The sequence below is a fragment of the Trichomycterus rosablanca genome, chromosome 9, assembly GCF_030014385.1.
Source record: "Trichomycterus rosablanca isolate fTriRos1 chromosome 9, fTriRos1.hap1, whole genome shotgun sequence".
Lineage (NCBI taxonomy): Eukaryota > Metazoa > Chordata > Actinopteri > Siluriformes > Trichomycteridae > Trichomycterus > Trichomycterus rosablanca.
Window position 1 is genome coordinate 13,848,947 of NC_085996.1, and position 23,132 is coordinate 13,872,078.

General features: G+C 41.3%; 1 protein-coding gene across 3 annotated transcripts in view; it reads left to right on the forward strand.

Moving 5' to 3' along the window:
- Positions 1-23,132, forward strand: part of stxbp5a (syntaxin binding protein 5a (tomosyn)) — a 210,700-nt gene that overhangs the window by 171,530 nt on the left and 16,038 nt on the right. For 2 of the 3 annotated variants that reach the window (XM_063001921.1, XM_063001923.1), the window contains exons 14-19: positions 1,275-1,315; positions 7,750-7,970; positions 10,282-10,460; positions 10,567-10,692; positions 10,796-10,947; positions 21,743-21,805. In XM_063001921.1, coding sequence (XP_062857991.1) covers positions 1,275-1,315; positions 7,750-7,970; positions 10,282-10,460; positions 10,567-10,692; positions 10,796-10,947; positions 21,743-21,805 — 782 coding nt within the window. Of the gene's footprint in view, positions 1-1,274; positions 1,316-7,749; positions 7,971-10,281; positions 10,461-10,566; positions 10,693-10,795; positions 10,948-21,742; positions 21,806-23,013; positions 23,059-23,132 lie in introns of all 3 variants that reach the window. The other variant, XM_063001922.1, reaches the window with a different exon arrangement.

A 23,132-nucleotide genomic window follows, 5' to 3' on the forward strand; every position in this document is an offset into this window, starting at 1 on the left:
TAATCAACACAGCCTACCTTAATGGATACGTAAATACTCGTCCGTGTTTTCACCCACAACCGAATTGGTTGTGAGTTACTCAGTTACCCAAGTCGTGTTTTTAGCTGCTTTAATTTTCGACAACTTGAATATTTTTATTTATTTTTTATTTTTTATTTTTATTTTTTATTTTTTTTCACACAATTTTTCCTCTCTAATCTAGTCGTGTCCAAGTACCCTGATTGCGTCCTCTATACTGATTCAACCCTTCACCGCTGACTGAGGACGCCTCTAAACTGACATACGCCCCCTCCGGCACGTACAGTCAGTACAGACTGCATTTTTCACCTGCACGAGTCGAGTTCATACACTTGACGGGCACTGTGTATGGAGGGCCACACCCCCATCAGCATTATTCCTCAGCCCTGTGCAGGCGCCATCAGTCAGCCAGCAGGGGTCGCAGTTGCACCAGTTATGAGGACCTATGATCCGACTTTTTTACCCTCTAACCCTGAACAACAGCCAATCGTTATGATGTATTCGAAACCCCAACTCTGGTGCACTAGCGTACTTTACCGCTGCGCCACCTGAGCAGCGACAACTTGGATATTTTGTCTAACCGATTGCTAGTGTAATCGAGCGCCTTTAGAGTTAGCTTGATACCAATACTGGCTTGTTCTTTTGAGGCGCATCCCAGACTACAGAGAGATGATCACGTGTGTAGAGTAGCACACTTTTCCACTGATCATGGAATCCACAAAAAAACAAAATGCACTCAATATGTAAACACAAACATCAAACATTGTCAGCACACTACACCACAGAAAAGTCCGTTACACTTACCTAATTACCGTATGATTGCTAGGACTGCCTCATATTGTGCCTCATATTACAGGCAGGGCAGTTGTAGCCTAGCAGTTAAGGCACCGGACTAGTAATTGAAAGGTCGCTGGTTCAAGTCCCACCACTGCCAGGTTAAACAAGACCCTTAACCTTCAATAGCTCAGACTATATACTGTCACAGTACTGCAAGTCGCTTTGGATAAAAGCGTCTGCTAAATGCCGAAAATGTAAATATTACACTTATTTCACGGAAAAGGGCTCATTTCACAGTCCGTGACACGATGTTCACGGCTGTAAATTAGGTAGGGACTTAATATATAATTAATAGTAGAAAAATAATTAAGAGGGGTGTCCACATGTATTTGGCAATATAGTGTTTTATATACTATTGTGTGTGTATGTGTGTGTGTATACATTTGCAACAATGTATTCACAGCTTGTCTGTCTTTCAGCCACGCTGATGGTTCGGTGAAGTTTTGGGACGCCTCTGCAAGTGAGTAATACGCCTTTTGTTAAAAGCATAATACTGAATTCTTTTAAAAGGCTATAGTGATTGAAATTGTACACACTTTCCTTTCTCAAAAGCACAAAAGAGCAGAGGGAGACAGTGTAATTGATGCGAAACACCAGTCTGACTGATCCTGATACACCCAGCACTTCAATAATGTTAACTGCTCATCCCTGCTGGGTTTAATTATACGTTCTTGAGCTGAGATGATTGTTTAGAAACTGTATAGCACTGATCCATGACTTCTTTTTTCACTGGTTCATTTCTTAGTCAGGATTGTGGTGGGTCAGGTTTCTCAGAAATCTCTGGGTACAATGCAGTAACACACCTCTAGATAGGACGCGGGAACTTGGCCATTCTCCACCATCAGACATAGCAGATTATTTATGTATGTAGACTCCCAACCAGCCAATAACACAGCTGGGATTTGAATCCTGGATTCCAGTGGTAACAAGCTGGCGTAGTTTATCGCAGGTGCACCCATGCATCTTTTTTACTGGAATGTAGATCTAAATATAATAAAGAAACAGTGGCCAAACTAGATTAAACTAGAAAAGAAATAACCAGGCAATAGAAATAAAATTAAGTTAAATATAATATTTAAAAAATACATTATAATAGCCATATTCACTGTGAGACAAAGAGTGGTCCCCAACCACCGGGTCGTGGACCAGTACCAGTCCGTGGGTCTTTTATTATCGGGCCGCACAGAAAAAAATAAATAATTAGAGATCGCTACAAGAGCAATTACATTTCCAACACTCTTCGGGTGTTATTGTCCCCAATCACCACTAGGTGGGAGCAGTGTCTCGTTTCAGTGAAAAAAGCTCAGGATTAACACTGATTTTCCATATTGTGCCCTGACCATCCCAGTCACCTGTGATTAAACCCTTTTAAAATCCTAGCGGGCGAGATGAAAGAGAGTTGATAAGACAGTTTTATGTAGCCAATTAGTCTTTCGCTGCTAGGGACCCTGATTGTGTCCGAGGAGTGTATATTTGCCTGCTATATGCTTTCTCAGATGCATGAGCAGTCCACCGATCCATTCTTATTTGCCTATACTGCAGTGAATTTCCATGTGAGGCCAGTCTTGCGCATGGAGAGTCACGCACTGATCACTGATTGACTATTCCTTCTACTTCTGTACAGACACCTCAGTCTAATAATCAGGGTCCTTACACAGTGCGAAGACCCCACTTCCTTTCTGTAGTCTGGAGTTCAGAATCCCAGTGCTGGTGGGCTAGTGGAATATCCCATTGCACCAAAATCTTGGCAATTAATATGAAGTCGTCCCCTGTTTGTAAATATCACAACCTATATTCTTCTGGACAGAGTTTTTAACCAAATTTGGAACGTGTTTGTGGGAATTTGTGCTCATTCAAAGCGTTTGTGAGGTCTGGTACTGATGTTGGACAAGCAGGCCTGGCTCCTAAGTCCTAATTCATCTCAAATGGTTTGAATGGGGTAGAGGTCAGGGTTGAAGACCACTTAGTGGACCTTGTTTTGTGCACAGGGTCACAATCATGCCCAAACTGTTGCCACAAAGCTGCTAATTAATAGTTACATTTGTCTCCTAATGTGAGAACAGGCTAATTTACCACAAACACATGCTTTTTACAATTTTTATTTTCAAAGGTGCCATTAATTTTAGAGACGGAATGCATTGAAGGATTAATGCATTGCACCCCGGTTGCGGTGCTTCAATCACAAAACAAGCCTTTACAACAGGCTAATGTGCTTATCTATGATTATAGACCTGGCCTGACTCTGCTCAGATGATTATGCTCTGCTCTTTTATGAACGTCCTCTCTCTGTCTGACTGCCCAGAATGTCTCTGTTTCACCTTGCTCTCCACAGAGTGAGCCGTAAGTGTCATTTAGCATCATTGTAGACATAATGGTGATAAATTACAGTTCCCACAACTGCCTATAAGCATTTGCTTCATTCATCTTGCCGCTTGAAGCCCAATATGGAACATTATTAATGACCCAACAGGCATGCTGTTGCTGAAAGGGCTGCCCTCTAACAACCAACAGTCTGTCTATATAATGACAGGAATTTATTTTAAAAAGCTTTGCTCTATTAATGTACACTGAAATATGAAAACTAATTAGGCAGGAAGCAGAAATCCTGCTTAGAAAATTTTACCCTATTAATCTGAGGCTTTTATTTGCTTTTCTTGAACTGTTTATGAGTTATAGATAAGTGCCAGAACCTAATGAAATACTTAATTATATTCATTAAATTACATTTACAGAGTAAAGTACTCAGCCTGGTGAATAAATGGACAAGTGAGTGGATGGATGGATAGATGAATGGATGGATGGATGGATGGATGGATGGATGGATGGATGGATGGATGGACAATAAAATAAATATAAATAGATGGATAGATAGATAAATGAATAAAGTAAAGAAGTGATAAACATAAAATAAATAAATATAGATGGATGGATGGATGGATGGATGGATGGGATGGAAATACTGATGGAAGGGTGGATTGATGAATAGTCAGATAAATGGATGGATAGGTAATAAAATGGGTGTAAATGAATAGATGGATGGATAGATAGATAGATAGATAGATAGATAGATAGATAGATAGATAGATAGATAGATAGATAGATAGATAGATAGATAGATAGATAGATAGATAGATAGATAGATAGGATGGCGTAAAGATATGGTGGATATATAATAAAATAGACATGGATGGATGGATGAATGGATGGATAAATAGAGGGGTGGGTGATGGATGGATGGATGGATGGATGGATAAATAGAGGGGTGGATGATGGATGGATGGATGGATGGCGTAAAGAGATGGTGGATAGATAATAAAATAGACATAGATGGATGGATGGATGGATGGATAAATAGAGGGGTGGATGATGGATGGATGGATGGATGGATGGATGGATGGATAAATAGAGGGGTGGATGATGGATGGATGGATGGATGGATAAATAGAGGGGTGGATGGATGGATGGATGAATGGATGGATAAATAGAGGGGTGGGTGATGGATGGATGGATAAATAGAGGGGTGGATGATTGATGGATGGATGGATGGATGGATAAATAGAGGGGTGGATGATGGATGGATGGATGGATAAATAGAGGGGTGGATGGATGGATAAATAGAGCGGTGGATGGATGGATGGATGGATGGATGTATGGATAAATAGAGGGGTGGATGGATGGATGGCGTAAAGAGATGGTGGATAGATAACAAAATAGACATAGATGGATGGATGGATGGATGGATAAATAAATAGAGGGGTGGATGATGGATTGATGGATGGAATAAAGAGATGGTGGATAGATAATAAAATAGACATGGATGGATGGATGGATGGATAAATAGAGGGGTGGATGATGGATGGATGGATGGATGGATGGTGTAAAGAGATGGTGGATGGATGGATGGCATAAAGAAATGGTGGATAGATAATAAAATTTGAATGGATGATAAAATGGATAGAAATGGATGGATAGATGGATGGATAGCGTTAAGAGATGGTGGATAGATAATAAAATAGACATACAGTGTATCACAAAAGTGAGTACACCCCTCACATCTTTGCAAATATTTCATTATATCTTTTCATGGGACAACACTATAGACATGAAACTTGGATATAACTTAGAGTAGTCAGTGTACAGCTTGTATAGCAGTGTAGATTTACTGTCTTCTGAAAATAACTCAACACACAGCCATTAATGTCTAAATAGCTGGCAACATAAGTGAGTACACCCCACAGTGAACATGTCCAAATTGTGCCCAAATGTGTCGTTGTCCCTCCCTGGTGTCATGTGTCAAGGTCCCAGGTGTAAATGGGGAGCAGGGCTGTTAAATTTGGTGTTTTGGGTACAATTCTCTCATACTGGCCACTGGATATTCAACATGGCACCTCATGGCAAAGAACTCTCTGAGGATGTGAGAAATAGAATTGTTGCTCTCCACAAAGATGGCCTGGGCTATAAGAAGATTGCTAACACCCTGAAACTGAGCTACAGCATGGTGGACAGGTCATACAGCGGTTTTCCAGGACAGGTTCCACTCGGAACAGGCTTCGCCAGGGTCGACCAAAGAAGTTGAGTCCACGTGTTCGGCGTCATATCCAGAGGTTGGCTTTAAAAAATAGACACATGAGTGCTGCCAGCATTGCTGAAGAGGTTGAAGACGTGGGAGGTCAGCCTGTCAGTGCTCAGACCATACGCCGCACACTGCATCAACTCGGTCTGCATGGTCGTCATCCCAGAAGGAAGCTGACGCACAAGAAAGCCCGCAAACAGTTTGCTGAAGACAAGCAGTCCAAGAACATGGATTACTGGAATGCCCTGTGGTCTGACGAGACCAAGATAAACTTGTTTGGCTCAGATGGTATCCAGCATGTGTGGCGGCGCCCTGGTGAGAAGTACCAAGACAACTGTATCTTGCCTACAGTCAAGCATGGTGGTGGTAGCATCATGGTCTTGGGCTGCATGAGTGTTGCTGGCACTGGGGAGCTGCAGTTCATTGAGGGAAACATGAATTCCAACATGTACTGTGACATTCTGAAACAGAGCATGATCCCCTCCCTTCGAAAACTGGGCCTCATGACAGTTTTCCAACAGGATAACGACCCCAAACACAACCTCCAAGATGACAACTGCCTTGCTGAGGAAGCTGAAGGTAAAGGTGATGGACTAAACCCAATTGAGCACCTGTGGCGCATCCTCAAGTGGAAGGTGGAGGAGTTCAAGGTGTCTAATATCCACCAGCTCTGTGATGTCATCATGGAGGAGTGGAAGAGGATTCCAGTAGCAACCTGTGCAGCTCTGGTGAATTCCATGCCCAGGAGGGTTAAGGCAGTGCTGGATAATAATGGTGGTCACACAAAATATTGACACTTTGTGCACAATTTGGACATGTTCACTGTGGGGTGTACTCACTTATGTTGCCAGCCATTTAGACATTAATGGCTGTGTGTTGAGTTATTTTCAGAAGACAGTAAATCTACACTGCTATACAAGCTGTACACTGACTACTCTAAGTTATATCCAAGTTTCATGTCTATAGTGTTGTCCCATGAAAAGATATAATAAAATATTTGCAGAAATGTGAGGGGTGTACTCTTTGTGATACACTGTAGATGGATGGATGGATGAATGGCGTAAAGAAATGGTGGATAGATAATAAAATTTGGATGGATGATAAAAATGGATAGAAATGGATGGATAAATGAATGGATGGATGATAAAATGTATAGATGTAGATGGATGGTTGGATGGATGGATGGATGGATGGATGGGCCGATGGCTGGATGAATGGTCAGATAAAGGGATGGCTGGCTGGCTGGATGAATCACAGGATGGATGGATAGATGAATGGATGGATATAAATGAATAGATAAATAAATTTATTTATGAATGGAGAAATGGACTGTTGGGTGGATGTTAGTTGGATATTGGCTTGTTAATAAATATGACTGACTCATCTGTTAAAAGCTGTTGACTTCTCTGTGCCAATATAAGCAGGGCTAGTTTGACAACACCTAACTGAGCCAAATCATTGTCTTCCAAATAATTCCAAGTAATTCTGGACTAAAATAATTTCACTGAAGTTGTCAGAAGGTTGTTTTGCTTTGACTTAAAGCACAGAAAAGCAACACAGTTGTGTAATATTGTTTAATTAAGGTCCTCCCTGGACACACTCTATAAAACTTTTAGTGGACCTGTAACCTTACATGACTGGAGAAGAGGCAAAACCATTATTTCATAATATTAATTTTCCAATCATCTACAGTCCAATCACACAAGAAATAGTCCACTGTAGCTGAGTGGTTTAGTGTAAATTCAGCAGTCTTTTTGGGTCACTCTGCTTTGTTTGCATTTACCTCTAAATTCTGGTTTATTTGGATACTGACCATCTAAACATCTACTGAGACACACCGGTAAATTCAACAATCTCCCTTTGCCTTACTAAATAGATAAATAAACATAATTGGATTGAGTTCACTGAAATTAAAAAAATATTAATTACACATACTTAATTATTCCATTTGTGGCCAATTATAACTGGGTAGTATAGCAGTCCTGTACCCTAACCCATCATCATAAAAGTAAAAATTGCAACATCTGCACCTGATACACTCATGACAACACACTACAATGTCATAACCATCATAGTGCCAGTGCAGTGCTGAGAATGGTCCACCAAGCAAACATCATCAGGTCAGTGGAGGTCCTAAGTGTACAGAGCAATACATGAGTTTTAATCAGTAATGGTATATCCCCAAAGTTCATGTGTATGGTGAGTGTATCTCATAAAATAATCAATAAAGATATGTAGCAGATAGCTGTAACTGAGTGTATATTTTATCATGTTACCACCTTTTACAGTTTATTAAGCCCTTTATTTCCCATGGTGCTTAGTAATGCTTCAGGTGTTGTACAAGCTGAAGACAGCCAAGCTGTTTGAAAAGGCACGCTGCAAGGAAGAGAAGGCGTATACAGAGATCGTGGACGAAGATCCATTCGCTATTCAGCTCATGGCCTGGTGCCCTGACAGCCGTATGCTATGTGTAGCAGGAGTGTCTGCCCACGTCATCATCTACAGATTCAGCAAGCTGGAGATGATCACTGAGGTCATACAGGTAAAAGTGTTTATGTCGCTGTGTGCTAATACATATGCTAATGAACTGTCTGTAAAACGTATACATACTGTACATGATTATACAAATTATGTACGGCTTGCCTGCATTATTAGGGTCCAGGCTGAATAATTAATAAAATATAATGATTTAACAGTCGTCAAGTATGAACTGAAAGCTAACACACATGCCAATGCCAAACATAAACTAGGCTATAACAACACAAGACCTGATTTTCCATGCAAGCCACTAATGCCACCTCCAAGATGACCAGCAAAATAGCCTTGCTGAATGAACCTAAACACAGACTTTATATACACTGAGCATTCCTCTTTCCATGAGGTTCAGCTGTGGATCATTAGCTCCACTGTCCAATCAACATGAAGAGGAGTCGACTTAAAACCACAAACCATGTGCTCTCAGAATGAGCTTGTGACAGAGAAAGTTATGATGGAAGTAAGGGTTTGGTATTTTGCTGGCAAGTCATCCAGTGTTCTATTTTGCTCATCAATATAGATAGATAGACTTTATTGTCATTGTAGTTATACAACGAGACTTTGTTTGGTAGCTTTCAGTGAGATCAGCAGCAATAATAAAATAAACATAGGATAAAAATATTAAAATATATTAGACAAAAAGTACAAAAAATATATATAAAAAAAACTCGGTGCAGCACAAAATAAGCTAAAATGACAAGAAATTAATATTAAACCATTAAATTACATTTATATTAATATTAAATTAATATTAAACCAGTGATTCTGTGTATTTGACTCGATGTACCCTAAAGACAGTTGTTTTGCTTGGTCATAAAGCACATTAAAGCAACATAATCATGGCAAAGCAAACCTGTTGTTTCATAATATTAATTTTCCAATCATCTACAGTCCAGTCACACAAGAAATAAGCTCAATGTAGCTGTTTTTTTTTTTTCTTTTTTTTTTTTTTGGCCGATCTGCTTTGTTTGCATTTACAGTTTAGTCCCGGTTTATTTAGATGTTGACCATCTATTCATCTATTGTGACACACCACTGAATTTTCTTAATATTAATTTTCCAATACAGTCCAATCACACAAGAAATAAACTCACTGTATCTGAGTCTTTTTGGGCCGATCTGCTTTGTTCACATTTACCTCTCAGTCCTGGTTTATTTGGATATTGACCATTGGGGCTTCTTATGAAATCATATAAAAGTATTTCACATATTTAAAGTGTAGGATGGTTTTCACATATTCAGCAAGAAGGTGTTTAAGAGTACTGTGACCAAGGTCACAGAAGAGAACAGAACAATCAGATAGAGTGTGCAAACCTAAACAAAACAAGCACAAGTTATCACATAACAAGAGCAGACTGTATGGTGCTATGGTGCCAAGATGTATCTTCTTATTTTTGAATAACACGTGTATGTAAGAATCATCCTCCTGATGATTCTCTTGTGGCCGACTCCGAGGAGGCGGGGTTGGCGATGGAGAGGGCGAGAGAGGTATAAAAAGACCTATGTAAAATCAATTAGTGATTCTTACTGCGGTATGCTTCTATGCTGTATGTAAGAATCCACAATTGTACTTTCATTAAACTTCAATCCAGCTAAAAAGAATCTCTTGTGTCTGAGTTTGCTCTCTGACAGGAAAAGTTCCATCACACCATCTAAACATCTATTGCGACACACCACCGAATTCAGTGAATTCTTTTGCCAGGTGTCTTTTTGCCCTGCTAAATGCAATACCATTTTAGCATCTATTTTTTTGGTTTTGCTTGACTAAGCATTTATGCTACATTTGTCCAGATGTGCAATTATTTAACATAATCATGGCAAAGCAAACCTGTTGTTTCATAATATTAATTTTCCAATCATCTACAGTCCAATCACACATTTTTTTTGTTTTTGTTTGGGCCGATCTGCTTTGTTTGCATTTACATCACCGTCCCGGTTTATTTAGATGTTGACCATCTATATATCTATTGTGACACACCACTGAATTCAGCGAACATTTTCATAATATTAATTTTCCAATAATCTACAGTCCAATCACACAAGAAATAAACTCACTGTAGCTGAGTCATTTTGGGCCGATCTGCTTTGTTCACATTTGTCTAGCAATTATTTAACACAAAACATGAACACAATAATTAAAAGGAGTGTTTACATAGTTCTGGCCATAAAAGATATGTAGTTGCTTTTTTATTAGTATTTATAGTGCATTTATATCTTAGGGCATTGCCATAGACCACATGGTACAATTATAATCATGGACCTGCGAAAAGGGTCTAATTAGTATTTAAAGAACATTTCTGGATGTGTGTGTGTGACAGCTGCTGGAGGTCCGATTGCAGTATGAGCTAAACGACCTAGACTCACCAGAAGGCGACCATACACCAGCACATCACACTCCTAACACCTCCCCCAGTCCACAGAACTCTGGTCCACATACACACCCATCTACAAGCAGCCACTCGTCCAACGGCATCAGAGATAACGTGCCCTGTCTCAAGTAACTACACCTTTTATTAGATTTAAATATAATACATTTATGAAAGTACCTCATGTCGTTATTGACATGGCTGGGCCAATGACTATGCTTTGTATATTTGTACTAGGGTTAGGAGTAGTCCTCTGAGGGAGTCACCGGGATATCAGGTGGAGTTGGTGGTGCAGTTGGTATGGGTAAGCGGAGAGCCACCACAGCAGATAAGCAGCTTGGCAATCAACTCTTCATATGGCCTGTAAGTTTATATGCAATCATATACAGCATTCATCCTTTGATGTTGTTTTCTTTTTTTTTTTAAGACTGACTACATCCATTATGCAACCTTCTTCTTCCAATAGTGTGGTTTTTGGCAATGCTAATGGCTTGGCGGTGGTGGATTTCCTCCAGAAGACTGTTTTGTTAAACTTGAGCACTGTTGAGCTGTATGGACCCAGTGACCCCTATCAGAGGCAACCACGATCACCTCGCAAGAACAGGCAACCCTCCGGAGGTAAGACACTCCCTTGCCATTTTTGCTTTTCTTATTTAAGCACGAATGTTTTTCAAATTCAGACACCAAAAATGAACAATGCTAGTACTTAGCAAAGCTGTTGTTCACAGATATACACTATATTGCCAAAAGTATTCAATTAAAATCATTGAATTCAGGTGTTCCAATCACTTCCATGGCCACAGGTGTATAAAACCAAGCACCTAGGCATGCAGACTGCTTCTACAAACATTAGTGAAAGAATGGGTCGCTCTCAGGAGCTCAGTGAATTCCAGCATGGTACCGTGATAGGATGCCACCTGTGCAACAAGTGTAGTCATGAAATTTCCTCACTACTAAATATTCCACAGTCGACTGTCAGTGCTATTATAACAAAGTGGAAGCGATTGGGAATGACAGCAACTCATCCACAAAGTGGTAGGCCACGTAAAATGACAGAGCGGGGTCAGCGGATGCTGAGGCGCATAGTGCGCAGAGGTCGCCAACTTTCTGCAGTCAATCGCTACAGACAACTTCAATGTGGCCTTCAGATTAGCTCAAGAACAGTGTGTAGAGAGCTTCATGGAATGGGTTTCCTTGGCCGAGCAGCTGCATCCAAGCCTTACATCACCAAGCACAATGCAAAGTGTCAGATGCAGTGGTGTAAAGCACGCCGCTACTGGACTCTAGAGCAGTGGAGACGTGTTCTCTGGAGTGACGAATCACGCTTCTCTGTCTGGCAATCCGATGGACGAGTCTTGGTTTGGCGGTTGCCAGGAGAACGGTACGTGTCTGACTGCATTGTGCCAAGTGTAAAGTTTGGTGGAGGGGGGATTATGGTGTGGGGATGTTTTTCAGGAGTTGGGCTCGACCCGTTAGTTCCAGTGAAAGGAACTCTGAATGCTTCAGCATACCAAGAGATTTTGGACAATTTCATGCTCCCAACTTTGTGGGAACAGTTTGGGGATGGCCCCTTTCTTGTTCCAACATGACTGCGCACCAGTGCACAAAGCAAGGTCTATGTTAGACTACAGACACTCACTCCAACATGCAAACACCTTTTTACAAAGAGCTATAATGCATACTGAGAGACATGCTACACTGATTCATGATCCATCCACCACTTGATCAGGCACCTCAACCAGCCAGCAATGAAAAACCTTGTTGACATCACTCAGGCATGGCCAGTTGGGTCAGAAACATAGTTGCTAGTCAAACTCGGACCTAAAGATCTCAGCAGACAGATTTCCTCCCACCCCTGAAAAACATGCAGAAGTTAATTTACTTACTCTGAATTGCTCCTGTAGTTGCAATCGGACATAGACAACCAACAGAAAAAATATATATATGAAGAAGTTATTACTGCCATGTCACAATTATTCAACCTCTACATAATATTGCTGATCTTAAAACTTACTGCTAATCTGTAACAACATAATTAAACCAAAGGGAAATCAATACTATTATAATTTGTAATACAATGTGTATAAGAACATTTCCTAACCCTTGAACATTTCTAGAGACAATTGATATTGTCTGGAAGTTCCCATAACTTAGCAATGGGAAAAAAGCCCAAGATTGTATCCAGAGGACTTAGCAATATTATCAGACTCTGAAAGACTTACAGGATGACATGATGGTTAGGTCAAATGTGTCAATGGCAGCCATAAGAAGATCACTTACTAGCGCATTTCCACCAAAAGAACTCTGGTTCTTAAACTTTGGTGGAAACGCGGGTCAGTTTTCTACAAAACACCAGTTTTTGGGAACCAAGCCTGCGTCATCAATGGTGGGTGTTACACGACGAAAGTAAAGAGCAGTAACATGATGGCGGAGCGTGTAGATTATGGGTGTGTTCGAAAACCTAGGGAGCTGTCTTACTGTCTACATAGGCAGCTGACTTAGTAGAGAGGATTCTAATAAGTCAGTGACTTATAAGTCAGGTTATTCGAACGCACTACTTAGACAGCGATTCCATCGGGTTTAGCATTTCGCATTTAGCATCTCGCCATTAAAACCAATAAACTGAGGTAGCACAGCACTCTAATGTCAATATAACATCTTCCTTCATGTACCGATAACGGTTACATTTCCTGACAAGCCCGAACTTGCAAATAAAAACACTCGGTACAAGTTTATACAAGTTAAAAATCAGTAATATTTTATTTACGTTTGAAAATAACTCCATTCGTTTCTCCGCCCCGTCAGCCATGAATGCTGGGATTGTCTTGATCACTAAGGCAGCGTCGGATGCTCACTCGTTCTTGAGTCAAAATAACATTGAAATAATAAGATGCCTCAGAAGTGTGGATTTTAAGGCATCTAGGATTTCGAACAGCCTCCTTCTCGGGAGCGCGCACAGGATGACGTAAAATGCTGCCTATGTAGACAGCACACTAGCTTTTCGAACACACCCTATGTGTGAGCATTTGTGCTGTTGTTACAGATGTTCATTTTTATGCAGAAAGCATCGATCAGCTATTGGTGATAAGAAGACGTAGACGTGTTTGTCGCAGTTGTTGCTTTCTTATTTAGAAGCGTTTTGCTCTGTCATTGTTTTAGTACAACAAGCCACATTACGCTTTATTATTTTTTTTAAGGCGCTTTGAAAATATCAGCGGCAAACTGGATCCAAATCCAATCAGGTGAACTTTAAAAGATAATGCAGCATCAAGCTCCATACGAAACAACAGCACTGTGTTTTAGCAAAGCACCCAAACCTCTACACTTTGACACACCAACACCAAGTATTCTGTGGTGCTAGATTAGAACGCTAGTTTGCTGTCTGGAACCTCTTTTTTTTGGTGGAAACATGCGGAACCGTTCCGCGTCGGTGGGAAAGCGGTAAACTAGACTCCACTATGCACGGCTATCTTGACAAAGCACAGAAAAGGTCAACTACAATACGCCACAATGAATTTGGATAGTGACAGATACAAGCTGGAACTGTCTGGCCATATGGATCAGTGGTTTCAGAGGGGCGAGGCTTATGACCAGAAGAATACACAGTTAAGAAGAATCTTCACAGTTAAGCATGGAGGTGGGTCATTGTTTATGTGAGGATGTTTTTCTGCCAAGGCATTTTAAGGATGAATTGTAAACAATTGAACGTTGGCGATAATTAGACTTCCAGGCATAACAATAATCCCAAACACACTTTCAAATAAATCAAAGCTTGGCCAGGGAGACAGTTAGGAAATCAGTCCTGGAGTATCCTGAAGTGCCCTTCTTGAAGAGTCTCTAGATTGAAATCCCATAGAAAATCTTTGATGGGGTTGTAGCACAAAAGCCATCAAACCTCAATGGGTTGGAAGCTTTTGCGTGAGAAGAATGGGTAACGATTCCACAAGAGAGATGTTGAAAGCTTGTTAGCACTTATCAAAATCATTGATTAGAGGTTATCAGGGGAAAGAGTCTTCCACCAAGTACTGATGCTGGGGGGTTGAATTGAAGTGCACATTTGTCAAGAGAACTGGATGTCGATGTTTAAAGATGTTTATTAAGACTTTGTGTTGTATATTTCCATCCAATTATATACAGATCACCATAATATCACCATATTATAAGGTGTGTGTGTGGGGGGGGTCTCATTGCACCTAAACGTAGTGCTCGGGTGGCCCATCAGCCTATTAGATCTATGAGATCTGGATTTAAGTCTTAGAGATGGATAGCCAGGGCATTCCTGCCAGAGTTTCCTGGTGGAACCATACATGCCAGGACACGCAGTTGATGGAAATGAAACTGACAATGTGAGAAAATACACCGATCAACCATAACATTAAAACCACCTCCTTGTTTGAAGTTTAGCTTCACTTACCATATAGAAGCACTTTGTAGTTCTAAAATTACCGACTGTAGTCCATCTGTTTCTCTGCATTCTTTGTTAGCTCCCTTTCATGCTGTTCTTCAGTGGCCAGGACTCTCCCAGGACCACTACAGAGCAGGTATTATTTGGGTGGTGGATCATTCTCAGCACTGCACTGACACTGACATGGTGGTGGTGTGTTAGTGTGTGTTGTGCTGGTATGAGTGAATCAGACACAGCAATGCTGATGGAGTTTTTAAACCCATCACTGTCACTGCTGTACTGAGAATAGTCCACCAACCAAAAATATCCAGCCAACAGCGCCCCGTGGGCAGCGTCCTGTGACCACAGATGAAGGTCTAGAAGATGACCAACTCAAACAGCAGCAATAGATGAGCGATCGTCTCTGACTTTACATCTACAAGATGGACCAACTAGGTAGTAGTGTCTAATAGAGTGGACAGTGAGTGGACACGGTGTTTAAAAACTCCAGCAGCGCTGCTGTGTCTGATCCACTCATACCAGCACAACACACACTAACCATGTCAGTGTCACTGCAGAGCTGAGAATGATCCACCACCTAACTACAAAGTGCTTTTATGTGGTAAGTGGAGCTGATAAAATAGACAGTGAGGGCATGGCTGGATTACTGACCGGGCCCGTGGGGCCAGCGCCCAGGGGCCCTTGAGGTCAGGGGGCCCCGGGGGGGCCCTGGCCCAAAACATTTTGCGATGCCTATCAACATTTATGATACAATATATTTTTATTTCCACCATTTTAAGGATCCTCTGACTATTAGGGACTTTGACCCCAGGGCCTCTTGGGGGCCCTAGCCATGCTTTTTGGGCCCGTAGCCATGCTTTTGGGCCCTAGCCATGCTTTTGGGGGCCCTAGCCATGCTTTTGGGCCCTAGCCATGCTTTTGGGCCCCTTATGAAAATGGATGAGGCGTTGTGGCACTGCTCTGACTTCGACTTCTGGCTATTAGGGGTCCTAGGAAAGAGGGGGGCATATTTTTAGAGGGCCCTGGTTATGAGAGCCCCTACCAGGGGGCCCTAGAGAAGAGCAGGGCATACCATTAGAGGGCCCTTGATCACAAGGGCCCCTGCTATGGGGCCCTTGACTTCCATAGAAGTCATTTACCATGGCTCCTTGACTTTCTAGGGACCTACAAATTGCCAGGCAAGCTACCATATTTCATAACAGACGTTTTGTTGCAAATATGCGATTCAGGCCCTTACTTAATGTTTCTGAATTTGCCCAGGGGCCCAGACTATCCTTAATCCGTCCTTGAGTGAGGGTAGAAACAAGGAGGTGGTTTTAATGTTATGGCTGATCAGTGTAAGTCACTGTCAGTAGGTGTTTCCCAGAGATGAACTGGCACTCTGTACATGGTGTGTTCCCGGTGTTTTCCTAACAAGAAGTCTGTACATTTTACCATGTCCCTGTGCACAAATTAAGGTTTATAAAGACGTGTTTACTGTGGAGACAGAACATATTTGGAATGAATTGCTACTGCCGCATGCTGCAGTCGTTTATATGAGACGGTAGTCTGACCTCTGCTGGCGGAATGAAAGAACTGCAGCTTCACTGCATTAAATACATACCGTCAAGTCATGAACCTCTATCTGTGGCTCAGTGACAGATTGACAGGTGGATTACTGGGTTTAAGCAGCTATGTGTCTTGCTTAATGAGTGGTGTTCAGCACTGGAACAAGTTGGGTTTACTTTCTGTATAGTCATTTGTCTGAGCCTCAGTTTGTTCAGCTCAAAATGCACCCTGGTTTAGATCTTGATTAGCCTGAAATTGTCTACAGATTTAGCCATTTATGTGTGATTTAGCTTTGACCATTTATTAAATTAACATTATTAAAGCCATTACTACTATAAAGTATCGTTGCTTCTCAACCAATCATTATAGTTAGCATAATAAGCTTAGTCATGTTGCATTGATCCTTTACGTGTCTGATGCAGTCCCCTGCATTTAGCTGTGCTTAGTATTGATGCTGTAAATAATATTCTTAGGCTGGTAAGCTCAATATCCAGTGCCAAGGTGGAACATACACCAGTCAGCCATAACATTAAAACCACCTCCTTGTTTCTACAACCCCAATTCCAATGAAGTTGGGATGTTGTGTAAAACATAAATAAAAGCAGAATACGATGATTTGCAAATCCTTTTCAACCCATATTCAGTTGAATACACTACAAGGACAAGATATTTAATGTTCAAACGGATAAACTGTATTGTGTTTTGCAAATATTCACTCATTTTGAATTTGATGCCTGCAACACGTTCCAAAGAAGTTGGGACAGGGGCATGTTACCACTGTGTTACATCACCTTTCCTTTTAACAACACTCAATAAGCGTTTGGGAACTGAGGACACTAATTGTTGAAGCTTTGTAGGTGGAATTCTTTCCCATTCTTGCTTGATGTACAACTTCAGTTGCTCAACAGTCCGGGGTCTACGTTGTCGTATTGTGCGCTTCATAATGCGCCACACATTTTCAATGGGAGACAGGTCTGGACTGCAGGCAGGCCAGTCTAGTACCCGCACACTTTTACTACGAAGCCACGCTGTTGTAACACGTGCAGAATGTGGCTTGGCATTGTCTTGCTGAAATAAGCAGGGACGTCCCTGAAAAAGACGTTGCTTGGATGGCAGCATATGTTGCTCCAAAACCTGTATGTACCTTTCAGCATTAATGGTGCCTTCACAGATGTGCAAGTTACCCATGCCATGGGCACTAACACACCCCCATACCATCAGAGATGCTGGCTTTTAAACTTTGCGCTGATAACAATCCGGACAGTCCTTTTCCTCTTTGGCCCAGAGGACACGACATCCATGATTTCCAAAAACAATTTGAAACGTGGACTCGTCAGACCACAGGACACTTTTCCACTTTGCGTCGGTCCATCTCAGATGAGCTCGGGCCCAGAGAAGCCGGCGGCGTTTCTGGGTGTTGTTGATATATGGCTTTCGCTTTGCATGGTAGAGTTTTAACTTGCACTTGTAGATGGAGCGACGAACTGTGTTCACTGACAATGGTTTTCTGAAGTGTTCCTGAGCCCATGTGGTAATATCCGTTACAGAATGATGTCGGTTTTTAATGCAGTGCCGCCTGAGGGATCTAAGGTCACGGGCATTCAATGTTGGTTTTCGGCCTTGCCGCTTACTTGCACAGATTTCTCCAGATTCTCTGAATCTTTTGATGATATTATGGACTGTAGATGATGAAATCCCTAAATTCCTTGCAATTGCACGTTGAGAAACGTTGTTCTTAAACTGTTGGACTATTTGCTCACGCAGTTGTTCACAAAGTGGTGAACCTTGCTTGTGAATGCCTTTCGGGGATGCTCCCTTTATACCCAATCATGACATTTACCTGTTTCCAATTAACCTGTTCACCTGTGGAATGTTCCAAACAGGTGTTTTTGAGCATTCCTCAACTCTCCCAGTCTTTTGTTGCCCCTGTCCCAACTTCTTTGGAACGTGTTGCAGGCATCAAATTAAAAATGAGTGAATATTTGCAAAAAAACAATAAAGTTTATTAGTTTGAACATTAAATATCTTGTCTTTGTAGTGTATTCAATTGAATATGGGTTGAAAAGGATTTGCAAATCATCGTATTCTTTTTTAATTTATGTTTTACACAACATCCCAACTTTATTGGAATTGGGGTTGTACACTCACTGTCCATTTTATCAGTTCCACTTACCATATAGAAGCACTTTGTAGTTCTACAATTACTCAATGTAGTCCATTTGTTTCTCTGCATGCTTTGTTATCCCCATTTCATGCTGTTCTTCAATGGTCAGGACCCAGGACCACCACAGACTAGGTGTCATATAGGTGGTGGATCATTCTCAGCACTGCAGTGTGGTGGGACACTGTGGTGGTGTTAGTGTGTGTTGTGCCGGTATGAGTGAATAAGACACAGCAGCGCTGTTGGAGTTTTTAAACACCTAACTGTCACTGCTGGACTGAGAATAGTCCACCAACCAAAAATAACCAGCCAACAACGCCCTGTAGGCAGCGTCCTGTAACCACTGATGAAGGTCTAGAAGATGACCAACTCAAACAGCAGCAATAGATGAGGGATCGTCTCTGACTTTACATCTACAAGGTGGACCAACTAGGTAGGAGTGTCTAATAGAGTGGACAGTGAGTGGACACGGTATTTAAAAACTCCAGCAGCGCTGCTGTGTCTGATTCACTCATACCAGCACAACACACACTAACACACCACCACCATGTCAGTGTCACTGCAGTGCTGAGTATGATCCACCACCTAAATAATACCTACTTTGTGGGGGTCCTGACCATTGAAGAACAGCATGAAAGGGGGCTAACAAAGCATGCAGAGAAACAGATGGACTACAGTCAGTAATTGTAGAACTACAAAGTGCTTCTTTATGGTAAGTGGAGCTGATAAAATGGACAGTGAGTGTAGAAACAAGGAGGTGGTTTTAATGTTATGGCTGATCGATGTATTGCATGGATATGTTATTTTAAATCCTGTACAGAGAACTATATAATTCATATCGCACTGTGTGGCAGAGTGGCTCAGTGGGTAGCACTGTGACATCACAGCGAGAAGGTCCTGGGTTTGATTCCCAGATGGAATGGTCCGAATCCTTTCTGTCTGGAGTTTAATTGTTTTCCCTGCATCTTTGTGGTTTCTTCCTAAGGATAGTAAGTTAAATAAATCAGAGAATCAACATTGCCTGTAATGAACATGAACCGATGAATCATATAAATCATTAGTGTAACTTAATAATAAAATAAACAAATAGCTTACATTGTACTAATATTCAATCATATGTAGTGCAGTAGTGTGAAACTGGGGACACAGTTGGCTTCAACTGCTATTGTTACCTTAAGCTAGTTGTGGAAAATACATCAAGAAATAAAGACTATTCTGAAAACAAAGAACTGTTGTGGATTGCTGGTTGCTGGATTAGTAATCAGAAGGTCACTGGTTCAAGCCCCACCACTGCCAGGTTGCTGCTGTTGGGCCCTTGAGCAAGGTCCTTAACCCTCAATTGCTCAGATTGTGTACTGTCACGGCACAGTAAGTCGCTTTGGATAAAGGCGTCTGCTAAATGCTGAAAATGTAAAGTGTTCCTCAAAGAGTCTCAGACAAGACGGTGTTGAATCAGCTTTATTACATCACAAATCATGACACAAGTCTGTCAGATCACATCAATGTAGGCATTTATACAGTTCTTATCACTAAATTAAACACTATTGTTTTTCTCAAATCTGCAAATAGATTCCTTCCTACACATGTCTAGACCCTGCCTTAGGCAAGAGTGTCAACATCACCTTGAAATGAAGCCTTGCTGCAATGTTTTTTTTTTAAATTGGAGATTAAAGATTAGAATAGATTGATGTTGTGCCCAACATACTCATTGGGTGTGTTCGAAAACCTAGTGAGCTGCCTTGCTGTCTTACTGTCTACATAGGCAGCTGCCTAAGTAGAGAGGATTCTAATTCATTGACTCATAAGGCAAGTTATTCGAACGCACTACTTGGGGCGTAGGTGCACTGGGGCCCATGGCGTGGGGGGGCCCTCCACGACATGAACTCTACCCCCCACAGCACTGCCCCCCATTGGCTGCACTCGCCAGGTCGTTATTATTATATTACAATATTGTAGCGCCGATAAGTGTGTGACATTCAGCTCAGCCAGTCAGAATGCAGCACCCGGTTTATACATGTGCAGACATCCCAAGTCTCCCGGAAGTTCGGGGAGTCTCCCGCATATACTTTGCGGCTCCTTGATGCCCGCAAGTCAGATAAAATCTCCCGGAATCTAGAACGAGCGGCCAAGAGCGCACACACACACACACGTGCACGCGTATTAAATCCGTTATCTGATATACAATCTAGCGCACTGTGTAGGGAACATAAATCAATTGTCTAATATACTGTCTAGTGCACTATGTAGGGAACATAAATCCGTTATCTGATATACAATCTAGCGCACTATGTAGGGAACATAATTAATTATGTAATACACTATCTAGTGCACTAAGAAACACAAATCATCATCTAGTTATACTTTCTAGTGCACTATGTAGTGAACATGAATGCGTTATTTAATACACTATCTAGTGCACTATGTAGGGAACATAAATCCGTTATCTGATATACAATTTAATGCACTATGTAGGGAACATAATTAATTATGTAATACACTATCTAGTGCACTAAGAAACACAAATCATCATCTAGTTATACTTTCTAGTGCACTATGTAGTGAACATGAATGCGTTATTTAATACACTATCTAGTGCACTATGTAGGGAACATAAATCCGTGATCTGATATACAATCTAGTGCACTATGTAGGGAACATAATTAATTATGTAATACACTATCTAGTGCACTAAGAAACACAAATCATCATCTAGTTATACTTTCTAGTGCACTATGTAGTGAACATGAATGCGTTATTTAATACACTATCTAGTGCACTATGTAGGGAACATAAATCCGTGATCTGATATACAATCTAGTGCGCTGTGTAGGGAACATAAACCAATTGTCTAATTCACTATCTGGTGCACTATGTAGGGAACATAAATTCATATCTAAAATACTATCTAGTGCACTATGTAGGGAACATAAATCCGTTATCTGATATACAATTTAGTGCACTATGTAGGGAACCTAAATCCGTTAACTAATATGCTACCTAAAGCATTATGTAAGAAACATAAGTCTATTATCTAGTACACTTTCTAGTGCACTTAGTAAGGAACATAAATTATTTTCTAATATACAATCTAGTGCACTATGTAGAGAACATAAAGGAACACTATGTAGGGAACATAAATCTATTATCTTTCATCAAGTTCTGTTATCACCCATATCCTTTGGTGGTGTGTGCGAGAGGTTTTTTAGCTTTTTTTGGGGGGGGGGCGGGGGGGGGGGGGGCTTGGGGGGTCGGGGTCGAGGTATCTTTGGAAAATGTAAATAATTTGTTTGTGTCTTTAGGGCTATGTGACATCAACGAAGGTTCAGCCACGTCAGAGGACCGCTGCAAATCCCCCACCTCAGGTAATGTGGCCTTCAGTGCATGTCATTAGTCACCCATTATACGGAGATCATATAGCCTGCCTACTTAAGTCCTTACTTAACCTTTGTTTCATAACTACATACACAAAGACAGTAAAGCTGAGAAGTGAACACTAGACTAGACTATACTAGATTATACACTGATCAGCCATAACATTAAAACCACATCCTTGTTTCTACACTCACTGTCTATGTTTATTCAGCTCCACTTACTACAATTACTGACTATAGTCCATCTATTTATCTACATACTTTTTTAGCCTGCTTTCATCCTGTTTCTCAATGGTCAGGACCCCTACAGAGCAGGTATTATTTAGATGGTGGATCATTCTCAGCACTGTAGTGACACTGACATGGTGGTGGTGTGTTAGTGTGTTTTGTGCTGGTATGAGTGGATCAGACACAGTGTCCTTTCACTGTCCACTCTATTAGACACTACTACCCACCTTGTAGATGTAAAGTCAGAGACGATCGCTCATCTATTGCTGCTGTTTGAGTTGGTCATTTTCTAGACCTTCATCAGTGGTCACAAGACGCTGCACATGGGGCGCTGTTGGCTGGACTATTCTCAGTCCAGCAGTGACAGTAACTCATACCAGCACAACACACACTAACACACCACCACCATGTCATTGTCACTGCATTGCTGAGAATGATCTACCACCCAAATAATACCTGCTCTGTAGTGGTCCTGGGAGAGTCCTGACCATTGAAGAACAGCATGACAGGGGGTTAACAAAGCATGCAGAGAAGCAGATAAACTACAGTCAGTAATTGTAGAACTACAAAGTGCTTCTATATGGTAAGTAGAGCTGATAAAATGGACAGTGAGTGTAGAAACAAGGAGGCTTTAATGTTATGGCTGATCAGTGTATGCGTGTGCGTATGCTTGTGTGTACACAATTATAGCTAAATACAGTTTAGGGACTTTGTTAAGGGGCTCAGCAGTGGTAAACTGGCAGGGTTTAATTCTGCAATCTTCTGATTACTAGTCCAGTACCTTAACCACTGAGCTACCACCCCCTTATAATTTAATGTCCACTAGGACAACATTTTTTTGCTATTATTGCAGACATTCAGGCATTTGGTTTCATAAATGAAGCCCAAGCTACACTACATCACTGTCTGTTTCTAAAAAAATCAAGAAAAGGTTTCTAACTCCACATTGCTTTACTCCCTTCTTAAAAAAGTGTTGATGTCCACCCATCAGCAATTCTACAACGGAGGAGGTAGAGGTAAGATTGGACATCAAGAAAACCAAACAAACATTCCCTTTTGTGCACAGCCCCTGTCTCTGTATTCAAGTAGA